This window comes from Anoplolepis gracilipes, chromosome 8, assembly GCF_047496725.1.
Source record: "Anoplolepis gracilipes chromosome 8, ASM4749672v1, whole genome shotgun sequence".
In the NCBI taxonomy this organism is placed as follows: Eukaryota; Metazoa; Arthropoda; class Insecta; order Hymenoptera; family Formicidae; genus Anoplolepis; species Anoplolepis gracilipes.
Window position 1 is genome coordinate 3,950,657 of NC_132977.1, and position 12,344 is coordinate 3,963,000.

Here is a 12,344-nt window from a genome sequence, read left to right on the forward strand (position 1 = left end):
TTAAATCGAATCAAACGACTTGTTTTATTGAGGAAGACGAGAAATCGATCAGAACGGAATCATCACGCTCGGTCTACCCGTCAGGCGAGAGAAATCCTCCGTTCTTATGATGATCTGCTCGATAATGAGAAATATTATGGGCGAACCTCACGATCCCTTTCACCGCTCGAATCTTCCGTTTCGGGCCTAAGATGTCGAGGAACCGACTTGGTTCCTTGGAATCAGAATCGATTATCGTAAAGAGAAAGTGGGCGTCAATTTTTCACTCAACCTTCTTAAATCTCGGCGCTGATCTTCGTCTTATTCATTCAAAAGTCTGCTCGTACAAACGTGATTATGTCGAAACCTTTCACGATCCGTAGAAACATGCTTTTAATAGCGAAATATTGTGAAACAAGCAAGCTAATCGTATACGGAATAAAGGTAGAAGAATATGGGTGGGACTTTTGAATACGCGAGTGATATATATGCACGCAATGATTAATCATACCGACAGGCAGCGAGAGATTTCGAGTACGATTAACTCTTTAACGCTCACATGATGTAATTTATCGGCAAATTTAATTATAAAACAAGAGTATCGGACAGAAAAATTCCACAAAGAAACGATATAGAAACATATTATTTATCTCTTATAGTATTTATCTATTGAATGTGAAATTACTGTAACGAGAGAAATTGGAATTTCTCGGCTAATATCTTTATTGATGTCTAAATAATATAAATTAAATTATATTTCATTTATTTAAAGATCAAACTTTTTTTAACATACTATACAAAATATTTATAATTTATTTTCTTTTGTGTAGCTTTTTTTTACAAAAGCTGAATATAATTGCAAAATTCCGCGATTTCCTCAAATTCCATAATATCTTCAAATTTTATAATCACTGCCGATTAAACGAGAGTTAAAAATATATGAATTATGGACTTACCTTAACCTTGGCGAGATACAGCTCCAATTCTCTGTACGGATCCATTTCCGTTCTTCTCTCGCACGTCACCTTGCCATTTTCATCACTTTCCACGAACTTTAATCGATTCGACATTCTCTCGACAGTCGAGCCATTTTGCAGACGACCACCACCTTCCTGCATGGTCTCCATGCTTTCACGGTCACCTCGATGATCTTACGTGCATTTTCTTGTGCACCTGCAACATGATAAACAACATAAATTAATGTAATAAAATAATTAAAATAGCAACATATTTATTTATAAAAGTATAAAATAAAATTTTACTTCAAAATAAAAATCGAGACCAATTTATCATGTGGATCGATTAATTCGATACTATAAAAGTTTGCATCCTAAAATGATAAACATCGTTTCAATTATAAACTATTAATAACCGACGAATAAAAACAATACAATAATTTTAATGTATACCGAAAACGGTGCTTAATTGAGAGCGTGAAAAGGGTGAAAAGAGGTAAAAGGAGAGTGTGTTCTGTGGCAAAGGAATTATAATTAGCTCCCGGCGTGAGTCACTGCGGCCGCCGCCGCCGCCGCCGCCGCATCGCGTCGCGTCGCGTGGTCCATACAATCTCGAAGCTTGTCAAACACTTGAAAAGGGTAAAATGACCACCTGCGCTGTTATGATTGCATTTGGCTAAGTTTAGCGGCCGCACTAGCGTTAGTCACTGGAGTTAATTATATTTCGTGCGGATTAACCGCACCTAAGATAGGCTAATCTGAAATCAGGGCTCTACTTTGTATTTAATAAACTCGAGATTGCATCATACGTAATCCGTGGACACGATCGTTCCTTATCAGACAAAAAACATTTTCCGCAACGCGTAAATATTGAAATGTCTAACAAGCGAGTTGATCCTAATACTTGTATTTTATTGGTACTACTGTGTGACATTATCAGTCGTCAACTTGTAAACATATATAAGAAATTAATAAATAATAAATTTCTGATAAATCATGATAGAACAGGACCATCTACTGGAATCGATATTAAATAATATTAATTTTAATAATATTTCTTAAATAATATTTGAATAATTAATATTATTAAATTAAATAATATGTAAATATTACTTTAAGCAAAATAATTATATAAATAAATAATAATATTGTTTAATAATATTATATTACTATATTATTATAATATTATATTATTTATTAATATTACATAAATAAATTTTAAATAAGAAATCCTAATTCATATAATAAAAAAAATTATATATGCAGAAATAACTTAATGTAAATGACTTTACAAATCGAACACATGTTTCGTCAACTTTCTATAAATCACAAAATTAGTGTGTAAAACCAGCGCTGTAAATGTTGTCGATTTAAAGTAGGCGAGAGAGCTGGCGCTTTCAATGAATGATGACATAAAGAGCATAAAATGCAGTCGGGTAAAATAATTTCTTCCATTTCGCACAGCTGTGTGGCTGCGGAAATATGGCGGCGACGGATTGATATTTCTGCACAGAAGTCGCGTACGCTACGACATGGAGACAAACGCGATAGCAAAACTAAAATACGAGCGTGTTTTACGCTCCGGCGGTCTCGCTATAATAATTAACATTACATTTTGTATTCACTTTCGACTTATCATATATGACTTTATCTTAGCGCATATCTATTCATCTGCGAAAAAAAATCTTGGCTGAAAGATAGCGCGATGTTATCTACTAATGAAGTTTCATAACTTGAATTTTCTATAATTATTGCAAAACTGATTCTCACTTATAATCTGTTACGTTGAAGTTTTACGATCGTTGAAAAAAAAAAAATTACGACTATCCATTACATCATGGCTAAGAGATTCTGCGATTTATTAATTTCGAGATAGCATTGTCGACAATATAATGTAAAAAATATAATTTATCTTATCTCGCGAAACTCTTTCATAAATTTTTATAGCAAGTTGCAAAACTATTTGCAGTTATACACGTGTCTCTTTAAATAGAATATCTATCGCGATAAAAACGTTCAGAGTTAACCATTCTCTCTCTATGTCTGGTAGAATTGCTTAGAAATAAGGAAGCTTAGAAGGAAAATAACAGAGCACCTTTAGACGCTGTTCGATTGACACAAGTTATGCAACGGACATTAAATGAATCATATCGGTGTAATTAAATCTGTCGATCGTATTTTATTCGATACATTTGTAGCTAACTATAAGTCGTGTATCTCGATGCAGATCTACACACGATCGCGGGATTACGAATCGATCACATCAGGATCCGCTTGAAGAATACAATACGACTGCCGTTACAATCACTGAACTCGCCAACAATGAAGTCATACATGCAAACGCGAGTCGCCTACCCGCACACGTAACATTAGAAAATCACCGGATGTCTAATCGCGGCCAACTGCCGGCGGCCAATACGTCAGGTGATTTCACAGGTGAACGATGATGCTCGTTGCATGTTAAGTACGGTTCACGCCGGATAATGGCCGCGCTTAACTTCCGCATGAAGTTAACTCGTTGACGAAATTATTTCCCAAGAAGTTTCCCAACCAGTATATTAACCAATATAATCGTACAATGTCATTTAACAATGATAAAAATAAATTGCTGGTAATCAAACATAATAGCTTAAATATTGTAAATATTGAAATCTTAAAATACAAAAAAAAAAAATGATTTTATTAACGTTTCCATTTTTTTATTTCTTTTTATTTCATAATTTAAACAATATTTTATAGCGCTAATGATTAAAACTCTTGAAAAAATGCATAAACACACTGAAAACACTATACAAGAACTGTATTAAAATAATTTAAAATTTATTTAGCGATTGAAACTCAAATATCGCATGTTCGAATAAAAATAAAAATTTCGCTAAAACAAATTAAAAATTTTTGACATAGTTCTCACTGAATAATACTAAAATTCTTCAGTCTCACGATTTCTCGTTTATCGCATTTTATCTGGAAATTACAGTCAATGAAATTTCGACCTCCGTCTGTCTTAACTCTATATAAAACGAAGGAATTTGTGGCTCGTGATAGGTAGGTGAGGACTGTCAGAATGCGATATTGATGACTCTCGATATCGGTATCTCACCCTAATCGGATGCCATTCTGCGAAAGGCAGACACGGCCTGTTGGCTAAACTGAATTAAACGACTCGCTAACCGTGAGAGAAAAAAAAAATAGGGAAAGAGAAACGCTTCGTTGTTCTTATCAGCTGGGAATTATTGCAGGTAATTTACCCCGGGATCCATTTGCTTCTGGACGCGTTCACACCTGGGTGGCTTGTAAGAATACAGATGAAACAGATCGGAAATCGACTTCACAAGATATGTATTAGATTACAAATTCATTACTACATAAATATGAATAAATTGAAATTTTATTCCTTGCAAATCGTATTTATTATTAAATTCTATAATCGTTAAGTATAAAATTGCGTATTACTCTTCACACATACTGTATAGTGAAGCATTTTCTTTCTCTTCTTTCTTTCCTTTTTATTCTTCTTAAAAACTTAATCAATCTTAATAAAAATAATTATTAAATTAGTATCAAAATAAGGTAAAATTTATTTACACACAAATAAAAAAAACATAGTGTAAAAAAATACTAATACTGAAATTACAAAATCTTCTTGAAAAAAAAATCCCTTTTTGTAAAAAATTTACATCTTACGCAGACGCGTGTGTGTAAAATTAACGTATCCTTTCGTAAAAACTAATAATCAAATTTTTAGTAGTGCGGTAATTTTTTAGTAATGTGTAATAATTAATAATTTTAGTATCGTAATAATTTTAGTTTAAATATATAACAATAAATAAAAATAATATTAATAATAAATAAAAATTGACTCAAAAGCGTCTCAAATAAACATGTTAAAAATGTGATAGTATATAAGTATCTTTAATCAAATGAATAAAATAAAAAATAAATTAATAAATTAACGCTGCTAATAATTAGAATTCTTTAAAAAATAAAAGAATGTAATCCGTAGATTATAAAAAAAAAACATCTTTAATTTAACGGCCAAAACTATTTGTTTAAATTATATCAAAACATATAAAACTATAGAAAATAAAACCAGAATGCTTAATTATTTACAAAATGATGCGCCAGCTTCACATACACCAAGCTTGTATGTACGTCGATGTGTTGACTTGCAATTTGAGATAGCAACAAAATATCCACGAACATTTCGACACGCGTGGGTAGCCATAACTCAATTTACGAGATTTTTATCTTTTCTTGAAGTTTGGCTCTTGCCAAGGTGCGATACGTCGGCGATAATTGTTTTTAGTGTCTCCTCACCATCGGGAAGGCGAACACGATGGCTTTGTGCTAATCAAAATCGTAAATTCGACCGATAAGAATGCTGAGTGTTTCACGTACGATATATTTGTTACGTGAAATGGAACTTTAAAAAGCTGTTTTTGCCTCTTTTTACAACGTTATTATCGCACTCTCGCATGCTTATTACGTTCCGCGGAATTTTTTTGCTCCCAGTTACGTGAAGCCTAATCTTGTACGCGTGGACGATAATAATGAGCGATTTCAAATTATACGCAATAACAAGAATAATTATCCCCCTGTACCGCAAGAATAATGCGTGGCTGTTATAATTTTCAGACTTTCTCGTTAAATTGCTAATTTAAAGAAAAAATTTACATAATACAATTAAACGTGAATTAAAATTTATCGTAAAAACTATCAATTCAATTTTATGCACTAAAAGAATAACATATATCCGAAAACTTACGCGATAAGTTCGCACATGGTTTCTTCTACGCATCAAGAGATTGTGTATGTGCGATTTATCTTTTAATTGATGCTGCGAAGAGTAGAAGGATCTACTAGGAAAAGTGGGAGTTATATAAAGATAATTGCAATCGTTCAAAGTATCATGCAATAGCCGACACTCGCGTGCATGATTACATTAGATTAGAGTATGTCCTGTGCATGTGCATCGACAACGATCATAATCGTAGAACATTGTTTAGAATTCAAATTTGAAGCCGTTAATCGACGGAACTCTTTTTATTTTTATAAAGAACTCTTAAACTCTTTAAGAAGCTAGAACTCTAATCAGAACTACAAAAATTGCATTTCGGGATGCCAACTTCACACACCCCGATCTAATTCGTTTAATAAATATTCTAATAATTTTTACGCATCAACATCTCTCTAGAAATTAAAAGTAATTACAGATTGACATGAAATCATTTAAAATTGATCGGAATACGATCAGCGTTTAACCTCGGTATTTGCACGTCCGGTCTCCCGGACAATCTAATTTGTTTAATTATAATATTCTAATAATTTTTACGCGTAGAAATATTTGTAGACTGTTATAAAACTCTCAAGCGTTTAAAATCTGACAAGAAATGCTAAAAAATCGTCGGAAGACAAAATGAGACGCAGCATAAACTCTCGATTTGTCCCACAAACATTTTTTTATTTTAATAGTCAAAATTATTTGTTTAATCTATACATCAAGAATTCTAGAATTATTAAAAATAAAGCCGGAACTTTCAACAATTACATAGTTTCTACGAAGTGAGATGCTATTTCCACACACACACACACACCATTTACATTAATATTTGATATAAATAATAAAATTTTCTATTTTTTTATTTGTATTTTTTGTAAAACGTAAAAATAAATTCTGTGCATTTTTTACAATATAACATTTAATGCATCGAAATATATCGTTTATATGCTTACTATGTAAATGGCGCAATGTATAATAATTGTAAAAAAATTTAATTTTATTGTACTTTTTTAAATAACTTTTATCATATTATTAAATATTTTTTAATCATATATTATCATAAAATAATTTACTATCACTCAATTGAGTATAACTTGTCTGATTGATATCTAATTTAATCTAACTTATCACATAAGAATTATAAATATGATATAATATCTATAATATAATATCTAATTAATTATAGATTCACCAATCATAGTCTGTTTTTTTCTCGTTTTTAATTTATTTATTTTTCTACCTTAAAATCTTTTGATTATCGATGAGCACTTATTCATCGCACATGCAACTGTCTGAATCAGTCAATTAGGTAATCAATTATCACTCACGAAAATCGCGATACATACTTAAAATTCCATAATAGCACGGTTTTTTTTTTACTTTCCGATGTACATTTATTCAGATATCATCATAAAAAGATAGATGCCGAGAATCAAAACTTGTACCGACTTTACGCGCGATGATTCGATTGAATATCGATTACCAATATTCACGACACTCGCGCAATTATAATAATCGCCCGACACTTTTATTCGGCGATATTTATGCGCGCTGATCTACTTAAGATCATATTATTCACCATCACTCGCAACGCTTAAAACACACGCATCTATGATATGTACTTTTGTCCGATATTTATTCTCGGCATTCCCGTAATTCGCGTGACAGCCACTCGACAACGTAAAAACGTGCGTTCATATTCGTGATACTATCGTGATCGTCCAACGATTGCCATTTTTTATTTCTAGCAGAGACGCAACGTACGAGAGATTTATACAAACAGCTAAGAGAGATAGAGACAATACTCGACGAAGCTTTGATGGAATATTTTGGAACACGTGTTCTCGTCTAGCACGCGGTAGACGCAATTTGTTTCTATGAACACGAACTCGCGTCCGTCCTCCTCCTCTCCCCCCGCCTTCCCCCCCTTTAATTTCAAGAATCATCCGGTGAGGCTCCGTTTTTTGTCCAATATAGAACGCTTCGCGATACACGTGGCTTTTAAATACGTTTATATTGCGTGTATCCTCGCGTCCATTCCAGGAATAAAATCGTCGCAACTCACGCAGCCGTTGAATCTCGATCCTTATCTCTCGATGTGATATATTACAACGTCCGATATTTTTTTCGCCCGGTACTCTTGAAATCATTCGGTGACTATAGCGAAAACGCGATTAATATTATGTAAGAGTATTATATTTTACGGGAAGGAATATCGCAATTATTCAAGTATTTTTTGATGCAAACAAATACATAATCCAATAATAATAGAATATATAATATATAATGGATAGAATATATTATGCATAAAATATACATAATCGTTAATAAACAAATACATAATAGAATAAATATATAATTTATTATTTTTATAATACGTATATTCTACAATTAATTTATTATAGGCGAACAGAGATACAAGCGTCTTAATCTCATATTTGCTATACGTTTGGCCTCTCGGACCATCTTTGTTTAATTAATATTCTTCTAATAATTTTTACGCATACTTTATGTAGAACTATTGTATAACTCAAAACGCTTAAAATCTGCTACAAAATGCTAAAAAATCGTCGGTGGATAAAGTGAGATGCAGCATGAACTTGACGTCACAGTTTATTTCGAGCCATTTTTTTAGTTTAATAGCTAGAACTATTTGTTTAATCTATGTATAAAGAAATTCTAGGACTATTAAAAATAAAGCAAAAACTTTCAACAATTAATGAGACACCAGTTTCACACACACTCATAAATGTTATTCGTTTCGAATCCGAGAAACGCAACTGTTTATTTTATTAGGATATCCGTCTGTTAGACTAATCCGTAATTAATCGCTATCGCGACCGTTATCTCTACTTTGTAATTTATGTTAAGTTATTCACCATCTATACATCTGACTCTTACGGCCCCGGTGCATTCTAATAAGCCGCTGCAACCGCTAATTCTATTAACCACTTTAGCACACTAGTATGATTGGCACTCGGACGCCCTCGAAAAATGTCCGAAAAATTTCTGCACGTTTCACAAAGAAAATTGCGACTGGTGATTCGTTAAAGATGTAGGTTTCGACTAAGCATGCGAGTCACACGATGACTAGCCTATTAACCTCTGCAGCTGTTCGGCTACGTGAATTGCGAACGTGGATGTGTTTCCCTCGTCTAGACTCATTGACATCATTCCCCCAAAAACAGCAGCAGAAACAAAAAAAAAAAAGAAAAAAGAAAGAAAGAAGAAAAAAAAAGATAAAGGAAAGTCAAACGCATTAAAAATCAAATAATATTAGCAAAGTCTTTTAAGTACATTCGACGAGATTCATCTCAAGAGCCCTTGATAATTTTATTTTGACAGGAAATTTACTTTTTCGCTTGCGCAACTTTCACTCTAAAGATGTATTAAAATAATAAAACAAAGATAAAAAATACAATATTATTAATGAGCAGAATAAAAAAAAATTAATATAAAAATATAATTAAATTTATAAGAAGTAAAACATAAAAATAAAATATAATAAATTGTGGACATGGAAATTTATACTACATACATAGAACTTTAATATTCTTCAGGAGAAAAATTCTTGATGTCAAAAAAAAATGCTGTGATATCATGTTGCTATTGAGTTAACAATAAACGGAATAATATTAAACTGTGAGTACAGAATCCGTTTATAAATGTCACAATTTTGACATCTAAATGCGATAACCAGTGAAACACGTAGATAAGGCCACACCCTCATTAAAATTCAAAGATTCAGTAGTTCAACATGCACACGCATTGTTGCCATCCAACGTGTACATTCGTGAATTGTAAGCTAACGCCTAATGTCATGCTAATTCCTTGCCATGCGTGAGTCATCGCGTGACATACAATCGGACTTTAATATTCCAATTGATTTGAGCATAAAAAAAACATTATTTTCTGTTTAACATTAATAAAAAAAACATTAAGAACATTCGGATTGTCGACAAGACAATCTCTTGTAGATATAATGTTTTTTATATCTATAGCTAAACCAAAAGGAATCCAATATTTCTTGCTTTTTTAGATATATACTAATTTTATTTGAAAAATAAAAATATTTCGATAGAAAGTAAACATATATGTTAGATGTGTATACTAGAGATATATTAAAATCTAAAAAAAAGAAAAAAACAATACAATATTATTAATGCACAAAATAAAATTAATATAAATATATAAATAAATTTATAAGAAACAAAACACAAAAAAATAAGTTTTATTAGAGAACAGATAATGAAAATATTGAAATAATACAATAACAATGTTCTATACACATATGACCGCAGGGGAATTCTATTTCTTTATCACGTAACAAAATTTTTGCTACAATATTCCGCCTCGAGAAAGTAACGGCGTATCTTGAAGAAGTGGAGGCGTCAAACTCAGTAGTGTCAGCAACACCTTTATGGGTTTAACGCTCGTTAAACGTTTGTGTACACTTAGTTGAGTAATACATGGTATAACTAAGCAGGTGTACGCATTCCTGCCACCGCGGGCAATCTGACCAATCCGAGATGATAGATTCTTCATATATCTCGAATAATACTGTTGTATCTATGCGAGAAAAAGAGATAAGAATATATTGTTTACTGTATATATATATTATCAATTTTTTTTATTAATTTATGTTGAGGACAAAAATGCATATCAAATTTCTGTACAACTGTCATTTATGATAAATGTATTGTATTTAATCGTATCTAAAAAAAAATTTTGTTATATTTCATATATATATATATATATATATATATATATATACTAGCAACGTTGTATAATATTATCATATATTGTATATCGTGTGATGTAACATTCTAATTTATTCTTCATGCTATTTTTAACGACGAAATTCGTCAAACGTCACAATAGTATTTTTATCTATCTTTAATGGATTTGTCCGCATCGGTGCGTTTCTAACGACACGAAAAACCACGTTTGGTCACGTATATATATATATATATATATATATATATATATATATATATATATATATATGCCGATATTTATTCGGACTTCAAAGTTCGTTGGGGCACAATCGAGATTCGTATGATTAAACGGCAACAGAAAGACGGTTGAGATGTTGAGAAAGAGAAAGGCCACTAGATGGAAATGGAGGTATCGTGTATACCTAATTACTATCGCTATCACGGTATTTATCATTCGACCGTTTATAAAACGCGGCGACGGCGGACGAGAGGAACTGCATTTAATTCCAATTAGCCGTTCCGACTCGAAAACCAGTTTCGAGACTGCCGAGGATTTTGTAAAAAAGAACTTTGTTGCCTCTTCTTCTTTCGCGATTACTTCCTCAGAATGTGAAAAATTTCATCCGTAATAACGGGCTTAATCCAATCGAAACAGGGAACAAAACATGATTCCATATCAAATAAACTGTATATCGATTGAAAATAATCTACATCACTGATATTTTTTGGAATAAAATTTTTAAAATACAACAACGCGTTAAATTCTTTTACAAGCAAAAAAAAGGTTATAATAAAATAATTATAATTTTAAATTAATAAATTTATAAATACTTATTATAATTAATTATAATTATAATAAAAGCATAATATATATAAAATTATACAATAATTATAAGAAGTTCTAAAAATTTGTAGGAGAATAAAATGCACCTAATCATCGCTGTATATGAAGTCAGTTACTATATATATGTCCTATGCTTCTCGTTTTCGTGTCGTCATTATGCCATATCTGCTCCGATACCCTGGCACAGTTTTATCGGCACGTTTCCTAATATAAATAATTTATGGCGATACGGATGGAACTACTGATATGTGCTGACCTCGAGTCTTGGAAATACTATTGCTAGCGCACAATAATGTCGCGTCGAGATAAGTAGTTAAATAATTTTCATGTTCACGGCGTTTTACAATAGTATGCTAGAGTGATGCAACCGACTGGAAAGCGCGATCGCTAATGTCGAAAGACTCGGGATAACCGGAATATCTCGGAACCGTCTAACAGACCGACGTATTAGAACGTTAAGTTTTTCCGCGCGAAATAACGGCGAACGCTCATGACATGAATCGCTGCGGGCGAAAATTCAATTCGCCGCACTGATAATTCCGCGAGAAGGCTCTTGTCAGGTGGCGTTAATCGGGGCGGAAAGGGAGGAGAGACCCGGTGCATTACTTTACCTGATCTTTCCCTTCCCTCTCCCCTCCCCCGCTCGAGCTTCAGGGTGTTCTTGCGCCGGCCACGCACTATCCGGCAAGCACGCTCGATTTGCTTCTGTCTCGGTGCACCGTAATCATCGCGTCAAGTCGAGTAGCACGATAATGACGGCCGGTAATTACAAAGCATTACGCTCGCGACCGCTGGACTGCCCTGTTACCGTCGGAATTAACGTACCAGCGTGCACTCTGGTATGCCGGATCTCGAAGACGAAACGAGGTTTTGTCACGCGGAAATCGCACCCGCGTGCGTCTCTGTGTTCAAGCGCTCCGCTCGAAACTTCCGCGTGAACGTCAAGAGAAAATTATCGTGCAAGTCAGCTCTAACTTTAGCGATACAGTCGAATGAATAATTCAAAATGTTAGATAAGAAGATTTACGGAAGACTTTAAAACAATGATAATTTAAGTAATTCTTACA

General features: G+C 32.8%; 1 protein-coding gene across 3 annotated transcripts in view; it reads right to left on the reverse strand.

Moving 5' to 3' along the window:
* Nucleotides 1–12,344, reverse strand: part of Cv-c (RhoGTPase activating protein) — a 230,120-nt gene that overhangs the window by 202,512 nt on the left and 15,264 nt on the right. For all 3 annotated transcript variants that reach the window (XM_072897445.1, XM_072897443.1, XM_072897444.1), the window contains exon 2: nt 936–1,152. In XM_072897445.1, coding sequence (XP_072753546.1) covers nt 936–1,106 — 171 coding nt within the window. In that variant the 5' untranslated portion in view covers nt 1,107–1,152. The remainder of the gene's footprint in view (nt 1–935; nt 1,153–12,344) is intronic.